The sequence below is a fragment of the Acipenser ruthenus genome, chromosome 3, assembly GCF_902713425.1.
Source record: "Acipenser ruthenus chromosome 3, fAciRut3.2 maternal haplotype, whole genome shotgun sequence".
Classification (NCBI taxonomy): domain Eukaryota; kingdom Metazoa; phylum Chordata; class Actinopteri; order Acipenseriformes; family Acipenseridae; genus Acipenser; species Acipenser ruthenus.
In genome coordinates, this window is record NC_081191.1 from 25328480 (window position 1) to 25349806 (window position 21327).

At 35.3% G+C, this 21327-nt stretch overlaps 1 protein-coding gene across 1 annotated transcript in view; it reads left to right on the forward strand.

Moving 5' to 3' along the window:
• Positions 1-18904, forward strand: part of LOC117394736 (zinc finger protein 407-like) — a 274187-nt gene extending 255283 nt beyond the window's left edge. The window contains exon 9 of the mRNA XM_033993241.3: positions 16711-18904. Within this exon, the coding sequence (XP_033849132.2) occupies positions 16711-18029 (1319 nt within the window). The 3' untranslated portion in view covers positions 18030-18904. The remainder of the gene's footprint in view (positions 1-16710) is intronic.
• The last annotated feature ends 2423 nt before the right edge of the window (positions 18905-21327 follow it).

The window sequence follows — 21327 nt, forward strand, 5'->3', positions numbered from 1 at the left end:
ATAATGCACAACTTTAAAGCACTTAGAATTCCAGTCTACTTCAAACATATAATGTGTTAATATGGGCAGCAGTGTGGAGTAGTGGTTAGGGCTCTGGACTTGACCGGAGGGTCGTGGGTTCAATCCCAGGTGGAGGACACTGCTGCTGTACCCTTGAGCAAGGTACTTTATCTAGATTGCTCCAATAAAAAACCCAACTGTATAAATGGGTAATTGTATGTAAAAATAATGTGATATCTTGTAACAATTGTTAAGTCGCCCTGGATAAGGACGTTGGCTAAGAAATAAATAAAATGATCATGCCCCAATAGGCCTATTGAAAAATACTGTAATGACCGACTATAAGTGGGTTCTGACAGGTCGAAGGCGAGAATAACCAGGCATAAATAAATAATAATAATTAAAAAAAAAGAAAATCCCTCTTTGACACTTGACACTCTGGGCCCTGTTCAAAAAAGTATTTGCCGACTGCCGTAATAAAACAAATTTAGTTTAAAACTAACGAAAGTCGTCATATTGCTATTCACAAAATGATCTGAGCAAACGGGCGACTGTCGCAAAGCACTTTATGAATGGGTATACAGTCGTTCAACAATGAAAATCCGCCTCCTTGATGACATCATCAACATTATTAATGTTCCCTGGTTGCCGTCGGTATCTGTTACAAAAAGAAAAACGGAATCCACCGACAGCCTACTACCGAAACCGAGTCTGCAGCTGCCAGTAACGGGCAGTTTGCAAAACCTGATTCCAATGCCCCTATCACGTCTGCCAAAAATTCAGGAGATGTCATAATTTAGGAAAAAAAAGTATTTTTTAAATAAATACTTTGTATTTCCGTTATGATTGGCAATGCTGGTTAACACATTTCCATACACACACGCAAAATATTTCTATTTTTAACTGCAGGACCAAAAAAAAAAAAAATTAATAAACAAAAAGCACTGTAATTCGAAGAAGAAGAAGAAGAAATTCAATGACAACATCTTTACAGACAATTTCAGCTAAAAACTTTTGTCAGATGTCTAAAGTGTAAACAGTATACCGTTCATCCACTTGTTTAGTAAAGTCTCTAATAATAGTACTTTTAAAGGTAGAGTACTTGTCCTTTTGAACATGTGTAAACTCTGGAAATAATTTAAACCTGGCTAAACCATGCTAGCATGTATGAGAAGCACTGAGTATAGTAGACGGTAGTACAGGCTCTTGTAATTACTGTATCTAAACAGTGGTGGATCTAAATACTGCTGTCCCGAATACTGATCCTTCTGGTACAGTAACTTAACAGCGGGATGATTTATTGACCCAACATTAACATCATAAGGTGGAAACAGGGCCGGGTTGAACGGGTTGCCCTACAATCTGCAGAGAGAAATAGTAATGTTCACTCCAAAAAGCCTACATGTATTATTAGACTTACATTTTCTGCAGCTAGAAACCTAGGTATTATTAGAATTGCAATAGAAAATCCACTAATGGACCAGTGTTGGTCATATAGAGTGTGTCCTTGGGACAGCATTGTTCTGTGGCAATTCAATTTTATTTAATTGGTCATTTTTTAAATAAATTAGATGCAATAGACTCTTGCTAATCCGAACAACGGTAATACAAATTGAACTAGAATGTGAACTATGACACCATTGGGAAATGCATGCTGATAGCAAACTGTATATATAGAAACTTCAATGTCATAATGCTCCAAGTGTGTAAACATTTAAAACTGTCTCTATATGTTTTATTCAGATGGTTCTGATTGTTAATGAAATATAAGTATCTAAAATGTAGACTTGGCATTTTTATTATGGTAAAGATCAGTAATCACTAATCTGGACAGAATTTGATCTCAACTTGTTTGGATGAGCAGCAGTCAACTATATGTCTAAGAACAGTCAAAGCTGCATATACATAGACTGCTGCAGAATATAGGTTGCAAACAATGTGGTGTAATTTGTCAAAGTTGTATTCGTGCATTGTTACTGTACTAAAAGTGTTTTTTTTTTTTTTTTTTCTGACAGCACTGAATGCTTAAATTATGTCTAACTATTCAAAAGGAACTCATAAAACATACAGGGTGTGCCTTAAATAACACCGCAGAATAGGTTCTGCAAGTACCAGAATTGGGGTTAGTGTGTGGCCAATACTATTTATGCTTCCAAAGTACCTGCAGGTAGAAGTGAACTAACAGAAAAATGTGTGAGGCAGGAATGCTAGCAGTTATTTTGTCTAACCCATTACACAGCTATGTGTAGCAGTGCCTGTAGTATTATGCTTGGCATTCATTGCTATTGGTTGAGGGCCCCAAAACAGTCATAAATGGTGGGTTGTCCTTGGTAACTGGCAAATGATTGTTTTGTATGCCATTTTGTTATGAATATTTCTCAGTTCATTTTCAGAACTATACAATGCAAGTTTGTGTTTGTTTGTTTGTTTGTTTTGTTCACAGTTTCCACCTAATCATAGGGCTATAATGCCCTATTATGTTAGTATAATGTTCATCCTTTTAACTGAATGAACAATTTAAACTATTCTGTAGTAGCTGGGGGAATAAACTTGTTGTTTCCATTGCACAGAACAGATATTTTAAATAACATTTTACTCTATTCCATGGTACTGTATTTTAATACTAAAGTTCACTGTGTCATAAATAAGCAAATTGTAGGACTGATGCAGGTTTATTATATTATCTTTTTTGCCAGTGGATTGTTCTTTTGTAAGAGCTAATCTTTTACTTTTATTGTATTGAAATCAGTTATGACCAGTTGCGACTTGAGTGGCCAAAACCATTTCATTTTTATTTTTTTAACAGCCAAGGTTCTAGCGTAGCAGTCTTTTTATATGTAAGTGTATACGGTTGTATGAGTATGTCAGTTTGTCAAAATGATGTAGCAAATTAATATAATAGATTTTTGGTAATTTATCAAAATGTTAATATATACAGCATGAATTTATGTTCCTTTTAAATTATTAGACAGAAAAAAGGAACATAAAAATAATATATAGTAAAAAAAATATATAAAATAAGGGTGTATTTCATCATATTTATTGATATTAAAATGAGAAATCATGCCATGCAGATATCTACATATTACCTAAAACATCATAACATTTCTATCATCTGTCCTCCGGAGCAATCACCCCATTGTCCTGCACCTTTTATTAAGAATTTCATTTTAATGAGCATCAGATTAAAAATAAGAATCAACACAAATGCTGAGACTGCCATATGCGTCCCCTTTGATATTTTGAAACAGTATCTCTTAACTCTGATAATGTAACCCTTTTGATGAATTCATTGTACTGGTGTCATTTTTGGTATTGTTTTCATGAATACCTCAGACTAAAATGGGCAAGCATTGATGAACATGCCTGTTTCATCTGGGCTTGTTTTAATGGTTTGCATTAAAATTCGTCACAAGTAATTCTATTTAAAATCACACAGGGCTAACAGAGGGAGCTGTGAATCCACTTGCGCTGAAATGTCATCTTTCGCAGATCTACAATATAATTTACTAGCAATTAACAGTAAACAATAGTGCAGTTTGGTTAATAAATCACAGGGGGAATGCCTGAGTATATTTTTACCTTCTTAAAAAAAAAAAAAAAAAAAGCAGATTTTCTGAGTCAAAAAACACAATTGTTTTAAAAGGCATATTTCCAAAGTGGTTTCAAATTCTATTATACTAAAAGATGCTGCGTGGCTAACCATTGCTTTGGTTGTGTACAAATCTATAACAAGTTATCTGGTGTTCTGAGAGTAAAACGGACAGGGTTGTTTAGATGTATTTTTTTAAATTTTCCACATGTGAAATAGCCTTCAACCTTTTTATGGTTCTCTTTTTATGATTTAAATTCTCAGTGATGTCAACACAACACATTGCTATCCAGTAGCTGGGTATTATTGTTACAGGAATTCAAATAAAGTATTTAATAATATTGCTTTGCTGAATGCTTTCAGCAGACATCCAGTATATATTTTAGTAGTGTTGCATTCATGATCTTACATGTATCATAGCTTTTCCCGAATTTTCCTCCAGTCTTCATATGTGTGAACAGTTCATTAAATCATACACCAGATATCAAACCACATTACCAAACTATGATCAAATGTAATAGTGCTGGAACATATTGATGTAAGAACCCACTGCAATCTATATTCCATAATGTACTCTTGTCTTTTGTCCTTGAAGCCTCTGCATTATTGTCTCACTCAGTAATGCTGAGATGTGGTTTTGTTAGCTCTTACCGGTCACACTTTACTTTAGGGCTGTTTTTTTTTTTTTTTTGTTTATTAACTGTTAACAAACGTTGTTAATTTTTAGCTAAGGGTTAGGGTTAGGGTTAGGGTTAATACAAACCTGATTTAATTTGTTAAACATTACTACAGTAACAATCTGAACTGATTTCAAGCATATGATCGACTGGGAATTGATCATCCATAGGGCTCTGGTGTTTGATTGATCATCATAGGGGACTGGTGTTTGCTGTTTTAGCTGGCCTATTATATATTATTAACTAACAGTTAACAGAAAACAAATAATGTACATTAACATGTTTATTAGCTGTTTGTTAACAGTTAATAAATAAAAAACTGCCCATAAAATAAAGCATGACCCACTTGCCAGCTGCATTTTAGAGAACAATGACCTCTGAAACAGCCTTTAAACATTTTCGATTTATAACCTACACTACTTCAGTTGTCTTTGAGTCTCACCCTTTTTGAAGATATCACTCTGTGGCAAGTTGCCAAAAGGTTTGCATTGTGCTGCGTTCCTGGTCCGTGTAAGAGGGACATAGTTATGATAAATGCAGTACATATGATTCATTCCAATATTTATAGAAAATCACATTGTGTTAAGTGTACATAAGCAGCTGCTATCGTTTGGCTGAGAGCAGATGTTCGACCACCGAAAGCTTAGCTGATAATTAAAATACTAACAGTTAGTGTTTTAGCCCAGCTGCAGGTTCTGTTTACTGTAAACTTTTTTTTTAAGATGTCTTGGTACAGTGATTAAACTGTGTTTTGTCTTGTACAGTGGTGAAAAAAATAGACATGGAATTGGAAGGAATGGAAAAGGGAGTCTCCATGCTTTTTAAAAAGTTCTATTTGAAAAGCAAACCAGTTTAATTGTGTGTTGAAAATAGACAAGTCAGATTATTTAAAAGTGAATGGAAAAAGTGTGTGGTTTGATTTCTGAAGTGATAATTACTTGCTTAAACTGCTGTAGCCTTTTTTGAGTGAATTTTGGAAGCATTTCAGTAACTGTGATACCCAGTGCAAATGTGAATGAGTGTTTTTTAAATTGTCATCTGTATGCATTAGAAATCCCTTTAGCATTAATGGTTGAATGCAAATGAAATCGTTTGCAAATAATATTATACCCAGGTGTGCTGTTGCATCACTCCCCACTTTCAAAACAATGTGTGTTTATTTTCTGTGCAGTAAATGTTTTATTTTAATTGACAGTCTTATACATTTTCCATGAGCAATATATCCTACGGGCTTATAATGAATTCACAGAAACAATGAATGTGTTTGCCTTGTAGTGTATCAATAACCCATTATACAATAATCCAGGTAGAACTGAAAAAAAGCAATCCTTATATTAATAAATATGTATCTGACATGAAGCTGAAGGTGTGCATTTGTAATTAGCATATTTAATACAAAAAAAAAAAAACATTAGCAAAATGGCTACAAATTTAACCACTGATACAGTAAAGCTAGATATTCATTCGCAGGACTTTTTTTAAACGCAAGGAATGTTTCTTCTTGAGACAAGTCTCTTCAACACAATCTTTATCTGCTACATGATGCATGAAATATACTGTCTGGTTTAGAACTGTAAGTGACCCTTGACCCCTTTAGCACAGATGCAATGTGACCTTTCTAGCGCCATCAGTTTTCATTCTCGAGCAGGTTCCATGAATTTTTATTACAAGTTTTTTTTTTCTCTCTCTCTCTCTCTCTGAGTCAGAGTTGAGCCTTAAACAAATTGCTTGACACAGATGAGATGAAGTTGTAGTGTGAGATAAGTTTTACAGAGCAAGTACTGCTGAAGCTAGCGTCCTACAATGTCATACACGAGTAACCGTTTAGCCAGCTATTGGATAAATACATAATTTTATGGAACATTGATTGTTCTGTAAACCCAACAGAGTATTATACTCTATGATCAAACCATTTAGACTGTGGTAGAGCACAAAATGCCATATTCAGAATAGTACTAAAAGTGCCGTTTAAGTATTTTATGGATGTCATTATAGTGGAAACTTCTCTCTGTCTGCCCAGTTTACAGTACATTTTTAAAGCCTTTTAATTACTTTTTCTGTAAAGATTTGTACGAAGGAAGAAGGGGGAGTCATTGCTTGACAGTGGAGTCAATAGTTATAAAGCTAAGGGATGTACTAGTAGTAATAGTCGTAGTAGTATTAAATAGTAGTATTAGTGGTTTATGATTGTATTATTATTAATAATTATATATATATATATATATAGTGATTTCCATTACATGAGAGTAGGTGTTAAAACTTCATGCTGATATTGGACTCAGCCCTCGCTAAGATAAGCACCAACTAAGACATAGCTTATTTTACTGAAAACTAATGTGATCCATCTGCATTTCCTTATATCTGATGATGTAGATATCCTTCAGCCTATTTTGCCTCCCTGGCGCATCAGCACACACAACGACTGCAATGCTGGCTCCAGGTATCAGCCACAGTGCGGCCTCCCTAGCGCATCAGAATGACAACCGTCTGGACAGCTGAATAGGGTACTTCTCTGGGGTCCTCAAGTGGGCACCTTGCATCCTTGATGTTTCGTCGACTAGCGCTCGACAGTGATTCTGGCGTCCCAGCATCACCCACCTCCGTCTCCCACCCAGCTAACCACAGCTTACTTACCTTCCTTTCCATTAACCTTGCTTTCTTTCTACTGTGCTTAAGGTCCCCAACCAGAATCTTTTCGTCTGAACCAGAGCCAGTTGCTGTTCCTCTCTGCTGCTTCAGATAAGTTCTTCACTATGCGTCGCAACTCTTGACCACTGAATGTGATGTCTCTGAGAAACCGGGTTGTGGAGTGTGCCACAAATCCTCGACAACCCACCGCCGCTCGCTGTTCCGCTTTAGCAGGTAGTTGAGCGTACCGAAGCTTCTTCCCTTCATACGCCTCATCCACAGCATCCTCCATGGCACTGTTAACTCGACCAGGTGAACAAGGCGTGCTGATCCAGACCAGAAGACGATATCAGGTCAAAGGTTAGTGGTGGTCATGACGCCAAGTAAACCGTCCTTGACTAAGATCCACCTTGCATCCTGTCAAAATGTCTCTTAATGTAGTTGGCGATGAACACCAAGGACACCACGGATCCTCTCCTACCCATAGATTAAGGTTCTGTGGTGATGGGAAAACATCATATGTTGACCTGATCAGGAAACTGATCCTGCTCTGTTCCATTGTCCATAGATCTTGCCAGCCAATCTTGCATTGTTCCACACTCTCCCATCTCGTCCATTCTCCCTATATTCTCCCTATATATAATAACAACAACAGCAACAGATACCTGAATACTGCAAAAACAATGCCTTGTTCTCAGGTGAAAACTTACTGCTACTATCAACCTGTACACCTGTTAATTAGATATTCCATCTGGGTCTGTTTTTCTATCTTGTATAAATACATTTAATTAATAGAAGTTATCAACATCTTATTAACAGTTCCTATTAATTATAGTTTGTGTGTGTGTGTGTGTGTATATATATATATATATATATATATATATATATATATATATATATATATATATATATATGTATATAATATGTATATATATATATATATATATATATATATATATATATATATATATATATATATATATATATAATTTAAATGCAATGCACAATACAATATTTAAAAAACAAACAAAAAAAACTTTCAAAGTAATAGTAAAGGTGCACAAAGTACAAAATAAACATAAAAGTATTATTATTATTATTGTTGTTGTTGTTGTTGTTCTTCTTATTATTTGTATTATTATTATTATTATTATCTGTTTATTTAGCAGACAACTTTATCCAAGGCAATTTACAGAGACTAGGGTATGTGAAATACGCATCAGCTTCAGAGTCACTTACAACAACGTCTCACCTGAAAGACGTAAGCTTTAGTCCTTGGAAGTGCGGTTATTCTAGCACAACCAACACCCTGGAGTGTCTTATTGCGCTTATAAAATGGGTTACTACTGAAATAAAGATATAGACACATTTTTATTTAAACATAATATAGGTTTATTTTTTCCTAAATATATTATTACGCTAGTAAAAAAATAGTTACAATAAATGTCATTATTATTATTATTATTATTATTATTATTATTATTATTATTAATATTATTATTATTATTTATTTCTTAGCAGATGCCCTTATTGACGTACAATTGTTACAAGATATCACATTATTTTTACATACAGTTACCCATTTATACAGTGGGGTTTTTACTGGAGCAATCTAAGTAAAGTACCTTGCTCAAGGGTACATCAGCAGTGTCCCCCACCTAGAATTGAACCCACGACCCTCCTGTCAAGAGTCCAGAGCCCTAACCACTACTCCACACTGCTAGTTCCAATGAATGTAATAGATAAACACATTATTTTTAATGATTAAATAAATTCTAATTAATAAATTATCAGAATATTTACAGTATTTTTCTCATGAAGTTGACTGTACTAGGGAATGTACAGTTTTCTAAATTAAATGGTTGGTTACACAGTTGGACTGATTGTGTAGTAGGTGGCACTGTTTTGTGAGTAGGGGAGTTTGTTTCTGCCTTTTGTTTACGGGTTGACGACGGTACTCCAGAGAGGATGTAACTGCAGAACTTCCTGTCTTTCTCAGCTGGTGCCCAATAGCTAATTACCTTATAAAATGGGTTGGGAGATATCTGCGTCCTGAGTACCGCTGACTTAAGTTTGTTTAAGTCTGTTTGGGATACAGCAGGGTGATGTTGTGACTTGTCTTTTTGTTGTCTTCTGTAAATGAAGACTCTGTTTGCTGTTTTAAAGTGGTTATCTGAAATTAGGTTTATAGATCGTCCCACTATGGGAGATTTTAAAATAACGATTCAGGCCAGCTTGCAAGCTTGTGTAGCTGCTATCTGAATATTGTGTGCCAGCTGATGTTATCACTTCAGCAAAGAAACTTCTTAAAACTGTGTTTATTTCAGTCCATATTATTTTTCCAGTCCATATTATTTTTGGTTTGTGCTGACCAATCATTAAAAACTGACACAGCCCAAGTGGTTACTTTTCTAGTATTCCGCTCTTCTTTATTGGCTTAAATTGTATTAATTTCAGCAGTACTGAGAGAGAGGTGTCTGGTAGTACTCACAGTTTCATTTTTTACATGACCTTATTAGAATTATTACTGTCGGTTCTGTTACTGAACTGTTGCGGTCTAAATCCTCCAGGAATGTGCGGACATTGGAGTCACCAAACAAGTTAAAATGTACATGGAGGAAGTCCGACATTGTATTATTATTTTGTTTTTTATTGGGATGAAAAAAAATGATGGCCAATTAAAAAAAAAAAAATTAAAACGCTTGGCGCAATAATATCTGTTTGTAAAAAGTCTTAGTTGCTGGGACTTGTTTTTTCCCGTTGGTTGTACTGTAATAATTCAATGGCTTGGAATGCCTATCATTATGCAGATATCTCACAATCCATTTTTTAAAAAATATATTATTATTATTTGTTTATTTAGCAGATGTCTTTATTCCAAGGCGACTTCCAGAGACTAGGGTGTGTGAATTATGCATCAGCTGCAGAGTCACTTACAATTATGTCTCACCCGAAAGACGGAGCACAAGGAGGTTAAGTGACTTGCTCAGGGTCACACAATGAGTCAGTGGCTGAGGTGGGATTTGAACTGGCGACCTTCTGGTTACAAGCCACTGGACCACACAGCCTCCTATATATATAATCTATACATGCGTGTATGTGAAAGTAAATATGTCCTTATAGTTAGATAAATAGCTACAGTAGCACATTTTTTCTATTAAAGTTCTAAACTAATAGAAACAACTCAAGACTATTTGCAGACTCATAATTTAAATGTCTGAGTAGGTTATTTCAGTTTCATTATTGGGGACGTTTTTGCTTTCCAAAAAAAACTAAATTGTGTGAATAACGATTTGGGGTATAATGCTTGACCTTGACTACTATACCAGGTTGTAGTTTTATATATTGTTACAAAAACTGGGGAATCAACATGTCAGTGGTTTTAGGGTAAAAAGAAAAGTGCTGATTACAGGGCAGATCAATGAAACTGCTGTCTAGTTGTCACAGATGTGGTTATGCAGTACTAATCCATTCTTTACTGTAATCAAATTCCCACAGTGTTTCTAAGAGATATTATTAGGAAAGAAAAATTATTTTAGCTTTTAAAACTAACTTTTATAAATAACTTTTACTAACATAACAACATTTTGCTGGCTATTTATGTTTTTGGCTTTCCAGTTTAATTTCACTTTGACTCAAGTATAGCCAATGTATCCTCTTATTAGCTAGCAACAAGTAATAGGACCCCACATGAACCTTCATTCTGTGGGGACCTGTAACATTGGTCATGGATTACACCTGAACTATCTCAAATCATTCTCCATGAATTTTGATGAAGAGGAAAAAAAGGTGCATCATCTACATTTGTCCAACACCTCGGCAACCTTTGATGAGCTGGCATGTATTGCAGGCATCAATTAGCACTGTCTGAGATCTGCTACTTTTTTGTTCTACCTGATGTAGCTTATAACACTGCAGGGGAAATAATTACATTTTCTTCTTTTTTTTTAACAAAAGTGTTAATTTAATATTAGCAGTTCATGTCACTATAACCTTTTACATTTTTGTTTCTTTTGTCTTCATTTTTTCTGTGGGTTTGCAACAATTTATAATCACAAACTTGTCTTTTTTTCTCTTAATCGAAATAGTACACATGTTATATTGATCTTGGAATAATATTAAGTGGCAATTGCAGCAGGTTGTGTTGGTAAATTAATCAATGAAATACAAATTAGTAAAATAGGGGCTCATTTACAAAAGGGCACTAAATTTGGAGTTAGCACGCATGTAAAGTAGTGAGCCTAACATGCGCAATAAAAAGCCTTTTTCCTTTCTCCTTTAATGCATACAGCCCGCCCATTAGTTTCTAAAATTGCATTGTACTGTATCATGTTGGAATTCTTCTTTCAAACAACCCGCCTCTTCAATATAACACTTGTATTCAACATGTGCAGTCTGCATGGTATGAGTAACATTCCCATTAAGCCAATCACAGCTCACAGAGGTAGTAAAATAGCCAATCAAATAGCACACAGGATCTGTTTCCTCACACGCACAGCACATATAATTTTGATTAGGATAGCGAAGCGAAGGCTTGTTTAAACTATTTATTTTACTTTGTGTAAAATTTTAAATCAGCCAAAAAAAATAGTTGGAGATGTCATGGAAGCGAAAGGTGGAGACGGAACACAGAAGATTCCAAAATCGTTAGCCAGATGATTATTTGTTCAATTAATAATTTTGACGGCAAGCCAATATGTCTGATTTGCAGTTCGACGGTTGCAGTTCTGAAAGATTATAACATACAACGTCACTGTGACACAAAGCAACTTATTCTGAGATTACTGGAAATTAAAGAAGTGATGGTGTCAACTAAAGGTTTTTCTGGAAAGTGCTGTGGATGCCATGAACAACACAACTACAGGAAAGGACTTTTTTATTTTTATTTCAAGAAGCCATGGAAAGTGCAGAATTACCTTGGAAGAAAGTAACTGGGATTACAACACGGTGCAAAAGAGTGGACTGGCTAGCTGGAAAAAATTTAAGAAAGAAATGCTGAAGTGCCAATTTTCTTACTCTGGTTTCTGCATCAACAGGCATTATGTGGAAAAGTTGTAGAATTAGAACACGTAATGAGCATTGTTATCAAGTGTGCCAGAAAAGAAGTGCCAAGTGTCCGGACAGAAGTCATAAAAAGGTGCATTTCATAGTGGTACTGTTTAATATTTCACATTTTCACAGCTTGTCAGTATCTTTTTTTTTTTCAGCGCCTGTTAAAAGCATTGTATTTTGGTATATAAGTTAAATATTGAGACTTATCATTATATACTCTGACATCATTTTTTGGTCTTTTTTTTTACTGTTTGAGATTTCCATTGAAATAAAATTTCCTCCATTATATTACATTTGTGATATTGAGTTTTTTGTCAGTGTTCTAGGAAAGATGCTTCTAGTTATATCTGCCTATTTCTGTACTATAAAATACATTAATTGATTGAAACCGTGTCTGCATACTTATTGACTGGGAATCGTACAGAAGGAGTAATGTGTTTTGAGTAGTATATTTGAGTATATTGGCCTACATACAATTTTTATATAGGCATTTTCATGTACATTACGATGTGTGTGTATATGTGTGAATATATATATTTATTTATTTTTATTTTTATTTTTTTTACGATGCGGCCCACCAAGTGAACAGTCTTAACTTAAATGGCCCTTGCTGCCAGATTTTTTCGTTCAAACAATTTTTCATAACCAAGTAATTCAGCAAGATGTATTTATTTCGCATTAGTGAATCAGTGAATCAGACAAATAAATCTGTTGAATTGATTCACTAAACTGAATGAATCAAACGAATAGAGTCAGTAAAAGGAATCAAACTGCACATCACTAGTTTTCAGGCCAGAGAAATAGAGCGCCTATCAGTGGTTAAAGCCTGTCTGGTTCCCATACGCACTAATAAATGATCATTTTAATTTGCGCACTAAAATTAACTTACTTTAGTAAATACCATGTGAATACAGCTCATCTCATTATTCTGAGCTGGATGCTCATTTAAATACAGTATCCTGCATTACCATACAACTCGCATATTCATTCTGATTACCATAGTACAATAAAATTAGTGCACCATAATATGCACGCTACTTCGCACGATAATTAACGTGCACAGTAATTGCAGTTATCGCGCATCATAAAGCTTAGCGCCCTTTCGTAAATGAGGCCCTAGGTACTCAGGGTTTTTTTGTCTAACCACTTTTTAATACATGCACAAGTAGTTAAGATTGACTATGTTTACAACTTTTAGCAAGTCAGAATGGTACATAAAGCACAAATAGGTCTCATTCCAAAATCCTTGACTTGTCTTAAAGGCGCAAGCATACATTTTTCATAATGTTTTGTGGCGCTTGAAAGGATGATTTTAATGAATATCTATTTAAAATAAACTCTCAATTTTAATAAACTGTTCCCTGGCATTACAAGGAACAAGCTTACAATAAATACTCAGTTTGCAGACATTTTTTGCCTTGTAAAATCTATAGGTATTATGTGCTGATCTATTGTTATCGTAAGCCAATTATCATTTTAATCCATAAAAAAATATACTGGTATAGTGTTGCCATATATTGAATTGTTGTTTTCTTTCATGGACCTCTTTCACACTTATAAACAGTAATCAACCAGAGTCTTGAAATATAATCGCCCAGAAATAAAGCCCTAATTTATATAATTTAAATTGTTATAATGTCTAACCCTTGAAGAAAACATTAACAATGTGGTAGTACAATAATTGTAACAATGAGTGAAATACACACACACACATTTGTCTGTAATCTGTGCCACTGCCTACTGTACTGTACATCTGCAGTCTGTTTCATAAAAGCCCATCCAGACGATATCTCACCTGCAATCTTCCTCCAGAGCAATTTTTCTTTTTTTATTGATGGTTCAATTATAATAGGTTACCTACGTATGTATTTTGTGCTATTTTGCTTTGCTATATGGTTAACAGTAAGTTTATTTTATATTTTACTATGCCGTATGTCCCAGTTTAACTTTCATTAAACTAGCCCCACCTATAAAAAAGCAAGTAAATCAGAAATTGTAATCGTATTACAAAGGTATGCCAAAAGTGTGCCAGTCCCTTTTTTTCCCGTTGTAAACATAGTCACTCATGGATTTACAGATGGGGTAGTTTGCATGTTCACCAGTTACACATGCTGCTACCTGATGATGTTTCTGTTGTCATGTTATCTTGTTTTTTTGTACATCAAGTGATCAAATCTAATGGAGGACTTCATTTTTTATTGTAACATTTGTCATAAAAATCACCATAAATGTGAATACTTGATATCGTTATGTTGACCGTACTATTTTATCTCAATATAATGTAACATTAAAAACCAATAAAATCATAAAGCATTCTGTAGCATCCCAAAACACTATAGATGGGACAATTTATATAAATCTTGTTATAATTTTTCAACAATCCATGGTATTCCAGTTACGTTGCTACTCTGCTGTAGAATTTCAATTTTTGCTCTATTTAACTTTTCTAGATTATAATCTATCATAATGCTAAATTAAAGCATTTCGCAGAACACGCTGTACAGACGCAAAGGAAATCTGTGTTTTTCTACTGGAAACTGATTGTGGGACACTGCAGCTTTAAAATGTGTGTTTGAATAATACATAGGACACACAATTGTATTATCAGTGTAATTTACCATAGGTTTCATGGAGGTTGTTTTTTCCATCAGTGCCACATCAAGACCATTACATTACATTATAGCTATTGACTAATAGGATTAAACATTTGAAGAAGTCAGTCAGAGAGATCTTCACGAGATAAAAAATATTTCTAGTAAATCACTGTTTCACATTATAGTTCTAATGACTCTTGAACTTCTACATATTTCAGCATTAATTCATTAAGACTAAAATAGAGGAATCTTCAGTGGGCAAATCTTTACAATCTGATTGAGGCTGTTACAATTTTATAGGAGCCATTTTTCAAAGCAGCCCTGACAGCACTTGCAGTTATTAAATTGCTGAATCAAAAAAAAAAAAAAAGAGAGAGAGACTCGCAATCACATTTATGAAATGTGATGGAATAGCTGAGGTCAAGCTCAGTGCTGAGGTTAAGATGTTGGTGTAGTTAAGCTTCATCACTCCCCTTTGACAACACTATTTACCCACGCAGTTTACTTGTATGGCCAGGGAAGTGACTTAACCCACCTCTGAATTCAAACGGATTAAGTCAGCACTTTGGACGGCATAATTATCAGGGCTACAAGGGATTCATTTGATATCTGCACACCCCGGGGGATGCCAGATCTGTCTTTACTGTAATCCAACTGAGTTTAGAACCCTAAGCATGTACAGAAGGGAAATATTTGACTTTACAAAACATTTACTCTTGCTCCTTTTGCTAACCAACCACTTCACAGGGCTCAGCATAGAAAAAAGGTTCAGCTGTAACCAGTTTTATGAAAATAAGGGTTGCTGCTTAGTTTAGAGTGTGCATTTCACCGCTGAGGGAAGCTCTGTGTTATTTTGACAGTTCTTATCATCTTAATCAAGCAGTATTTGTCAGTTTGTAGTTTTAGTAACATCTATAACCATATAAACAGTTGAACAAAAACATTTAAAACACCTGCTATAAAAAAGGGGCCCCTATTTTGAACCAAGTGCAAAGGCAAGTTTTCTGAGAGGAATTAAATTAGTGTAACAATAAAAAATACATTTGCATAAAAGTGTGCCCTGCAGGTGACATTTTACTTGCGCAAGTGAGGTTGTAAATGTATATGAAAATAGGCCACCATTTACTAAAAGTGTTTAGCTAGCGTATTTGGATTCAACATTGGATATCAACATATCTGAGGATTTACATGTAAAGAGTTTGGATGAGGAGCGTTAATATGATTTATAAAGGACTGAATACGATTTTATGTAAATATTTGTGTGTATTTGTATTAATCATGGCAACTTTGATTTCATTCTCAAAAACCTTGTTTTCACTGTCAATAAATAATGTCCCCTTGCTAGAATAACACTAGCTTAAATTAATTTGGTGAGATACTTTTAAAGCTTGCCTTGCCTATAAGAATAAAACACATCAAGAATTCTACTTATCAGGCATAAATGTTTATAGCCATGCTGTGTGGCCTTTTTAAAAAGGTTTCATGCTGAAGATGCTTAATTTAATCATTGTTTAAAACATAAGAACATGTACAATTTATGAAAGAGAGGATTTTTAAGTTAGAAAATATGTATTTATTTGTTTATTACATGTGCATATAAGAAATAATTTACTTTGGGGAAATTCCTGCGCTGGTATTTTTGCTACCTGTTTATGCAGAACATTGAATGTGCTGGTTATTTACACAGTGCTGGTTTGTGATTTAAATTTGATTAAAAAAAAAACAAACATGCTTTCAATTCTTGGATCCAACGGTTTGCATAGAAAATGATTGAAGCAACAAGAGCCTATTTGGCTTATCAAAGCTAATCTCTTGTTATTACATGTTACTTCTGCATCTAAATGTTTCCTGAATGTACTCACCAGAAAACTATTTCACACCTTTTTATTCTGAAAAAGCTCCTAAAAATAAATATATATATATATATATATATATATATATATATATATATATATATATATATATATATATATATATATAATATTGTTCCTGTTGTTGTTATTGCTTACTGTAGTTATTTTCTGGCAGTTACTGGCTATTATTGGGTCATGCAAAGTCTTTTGTTGTTTGTTGGTTATTTAAGGTTAAATGGTAAACTCAACAAGTATGTGTATTGAAAACAAGAAATGTACAAAGACCTTAAACTTCTACTTATTTTGTCTTTCAGGTATCGTTTCCAAATCTTTTGAGTGTCGTCTTAAAGGCCATGGAGCCTCCTTTGTAGAAACAGACACCCCATTTACAGCAGCTGCAGAAGAGTCTTCCCCAGTCAAGGAAAGGGTGCTGAGGATCTCCAGGAAAGAGGAAGAATCCCAGGCAGAGTCTGTTCAACAAGTCATTATCATTCAAGGGTTTCCTGAAGGATATGGAGGAGAGTTCTCAATCGATTCCTCAATGGAGGAGTCTGCAGCAGCAACCCTTCAGACACTGGCAATGGCTGGCCAGGTAGCAGAAGTGGTCCACATCACAGAAGATGGTCAAGTCATTTCCACCAGTGGGGTCACAACTCGTATGAGCAGCATGATTCCAAGTCAGATTCAGCTACCGGCAGGCACCACCCAGGTCGTGGTGGTTGAAGCCCCTGTAGAAGGTGCAACCTGTGGGGAAATGCTAGCTGCACAGGAGGTCCATACAGCTAGTTCATCTTCGGCACTGGATGCTCTTTTGTGTGCTGTCACAGAGCTGGGACAGGCACAAGACCGTCAAGAACAGCAGAACACTGCAGAGGCAAATCATGAGGAATCTCTGCCAGAGGGGTACGAAAGTCAGGTAGTAACAACTGAAGTGGCCAGTGAGACTGTGACTGAAGAAATGCAAGTCTTCCATGAAATGCAGGACGACACAGAACCCATGGAGGGGGTAACCCAAGTTGTGCAGTCATCATCAGTACCCACTTTTCAAGAGTCTGCTCCAACAACCTACAAGGATATGGTCCAAGAGGTCCTGAAGCTTGCTATGTGTGACATGGCTACTGGGGTGACGCAGGTCATCGTCAATGATGAAGGGACAGTCCACATGATGTCGCGAGAAGGTCAGCAGATCATAATGCAAGAGGCAGGAGGCCACGGAATCGAAGTCCCCAATCATCGCATGGACTTGGTCAGCTCAAATGGGGAGATGATCATCGTCACAGAAGGAATAGCGCGAGCCATGGTTCAAAACTCTGGTCAGAATTTCTCTGATGGAAACACGCATTATATTGTAACAGAATTAGATGACTCCACTCTGCAGGTTGAGGGAACTGTGTACTCGCAAAACGACCAAGAGGAAAGCCCATGTCCACAGACAGTGTACCAGACAGAAGAGGAGAGCATGATCGGCGAAGAGATGGAAACCAGTCCTGCAGCTACCAGAGTGGTTGAAGAGCAATTAGAAGGCATGGTAGTTTACACAGATAGTACCTTTCAAGAACATGTGATTGACGAGTGCAGTGATAGCATGCAAGAACTGGAAACTAAGGAAAGGCAGCCTGCAGAAAGTACTTGAGTACAATGTGATTCCTGACAAGACGACTACATAATATACAATATCTGCGTTTTGTTACAATGGTAATTACAAAACTCTGATGATAGAATGTCAGAGATAATCTAATAATGTTGAGACGTTTTTTTAACCCTATATTCGTGAGCAAAACTCAGGATATCTTAGTTTATATTTGTAAGCAGTGGCATCTGACTTCACAGAGGAGTGACACGAGTTGTGGAAATAAATGTCTACAAACTAATAAGTGACTATCAAGTGCTTGGGTGTACATCAAACAACAACAGGAAGAAGCTTAATGTCAACATGAGAAGGAGAATGGTGTCCTGTATCAATTGTGGTCTATTTGTACTTTAAAAAAAAAAAAAAAACATATATATATATATATACACGGTAGCTGAACCCAATAAGTACATACAGTTATTGTATATCAGTTACTTGGCAATTACTTAGCAAAACTTAAATTAAATATTTGATGATTTTACCTTGTTGACATTGGTAACATGCTCTGTGTTGTCAAGATCACCAATTTAAAATATGGAATAAAATCTTTATTGAACGTGGCTGGAAATAATTGCTTGGGTATTAAGGTCATGTTTCAAATACAGGTGGTAGTGCTTAAGCTTTTTTTAGAAGCAGCAAATAATACTGTTTAGCTTTTCTTGGTTCTTTCTTGCATATTGATTTGTTTTCATGTAAAATTTGCAGTTGAAGGGTGCATTTTGTTATTGGGGGGGCCGGGGGGGGCTTTAATGCAGTGGTAGTCTACCTGGAAGGTGATAACATGTTTTGCTGAGTTCTGTGTTAGTGCTATTTAATAGTTTTGCAGTTCAGTGCTTTTTTTCAGTTAACAATATTAATAAAGGACTGTTGTTGTTGAATACCTGATTCTCGTTACTTTCTTTTCACACACAATAATACATATTTTCTCATGTTTTTGGTACTGTATGTGAAAATGGTCCGTGCAATCTTCATTATTCACCTCAAAATCCTCCACTACACTCTGTGAAAACTTGTTTTCTCAATTTAAAGCAGTGCTGTCTCACAAGCATTTTCAATGTTATCCTAAAATACTATTCTTTGGTGTCTGTGTCTTCTACATAAAATACAAGTATTTTTTCTGATATACCTGTATTTTATTCATTTAAAAATATGGCATTTCACTATAAAAGTAAAGTATGATATAGATGTAAAATGAAAATTGATATTTCCCAACAGTGTAATTTGGTGACTTGAAAGGTGAAAAATGATCTTGTAAAATTGGAACAGTATGTGTTTAACGGTGTTACCTGCTTGCCATATATAAGCCTGTAAAATATTTGACACATGATGTAAAAAAAAAATTACCTTTTACTGTATAGAAGTTTCCCCATAAGTGTGATTGTTGCAGGGATCGTTTTACTACACAGACACCAAACTAGCAGTTTTAATCCCACTGTTTGAATCTAGCAGCTGGATATACGACAATGACCAGTCCAAATGGACTACAGATTTTTTTGGTTGAAAAAAAATATATATATATATCATAAAATTGCTTAGCCTCAATATTTGTTTATTGTTTGATTCAAAAGGGAGGTTTACTTATCTTGTGCTGCTTGAATATTGAAATTGCAATATTATTTTAAAAGAGAATTGTAATGTTTCTTTTAAAGAAAACATCAGAAACCAAGTGCTAGTGTTTCCAGTACTTAGCCATCAAGACAGAGGGAAAAACCCATCTCCTCTCTTCCTTTCTCCACCGCTCTCTTTCTAACAACTAACTCCTTTTTAACAAAAAAAAAATTAAAACATTTTTATTTTTTCAGAAGGGTCAAAATTGCAGACTCCATTTTTGTTTTCAGACAAATACACAGTACATAACAGAATCAAACTCAAACACTGCCGTTTCTTCTGTCAGATGTGATAACTGTGTTGCACTGGTATAAAAAGGGTGACAAAGTAAACCCAAATGACCTTGGATATAACAAAGCCAAAATCTTGTCTGTTTCAAATTTAAAATCAGTGATGTGATTTGTCCTTTCTCTGTTGTGGAGAATATTTTTCATAGAGATCCCCCTACAGCTACCTTGTGTTTGTAGTTACCCATACCTCTTTATGTGATAATACTAACTTTTTTTCCATTTGATCATTTCATTAGCATCACAATGTGTTGTATCTTAACAGTAAACATGCTGTGTCTGTTGTACTTGTGTTCTCTCTATGTGCATCTCTACTAACCCCCTACAGCTGCACCAGGCACAGTCTGGATGGTTAACCTTTCGGCTGCAGTAGGGGGTGTTGACATAGACATGCTGCAGTTTACCATTAGTGATTTATGTAGGATAAATATGTCTCAGGTGGCATTTAATCCTTCATAAAACCAGTGTAGCTTGCAGTGTCAAACCAGAACATCTGATTGTACACACATCCGGAGAAGCAGGCAGCTGCATAAAGGTTGTGTGCGGGGTGCTCATGTGCTCGCAGATGCACTGGAAAGACTTGCAGGCTGTAGTCTGTCTTCCACTGGCTGTATTGTAGATTTCAATAGAGAATGCAAACATTTTGGAATGGATGAATGCAGATCATGTAACTGTAAACCATATAAGACTAGCTTAGTTTTTGAAAAACTGTTTATTAACACAGAGGTGAATGCGGGGCATTAAGCATTCTCACAGACAGTCTGTGCCTTTTATCATTGTTAGTGTACACATGCTGCCAGACAACAATGACTGAGTTCATCTACAAATGGGTGCAACCTTGAACTCTTTAGAAATTGCAGGGTCTAAAAAACACCACTTACTGTATGCCTCCAACCACAGAAAGGATTGAAATCAGCAACCTTTCACATTTTACATTCTAAGTAGCACTACATTGATCTGCCTGAAATCTTACTGTGGCTAAAATCACTTTGCCTTTAATGCAGATTATTGTATTTTGTTTTCAAAGACGATGTAATGCTTCTCTTAAAGGGAGAGACCAGTCTAAATTTTTTGCACATTTCAGCTGGCCAACAATAAATAGAAAAGAGCCAAACCCAACCAAAAAACACAGCAGGGTCTTTTCAAATCCCTTTGTGTGTGCATAATGGCAATTTGAAGTACTGACAAAAGGCTTGCAAAGTACTGCTGTTTTCCTCAAGAGAATTCATTTAATTTAATTCCATGCAGTGAGTCAGGTGAGTAATACACTTCTATAGCTCACCAATAGCTCCAAGCAAACATTTAAGTTCCCAGGCAAAGGCTAATAACTTTACAGATATAACAGCCAAACCAACATTTTACTTGTGAGAGGTGGTGATTTACTAGAAGTGCCCTAATATATTTAG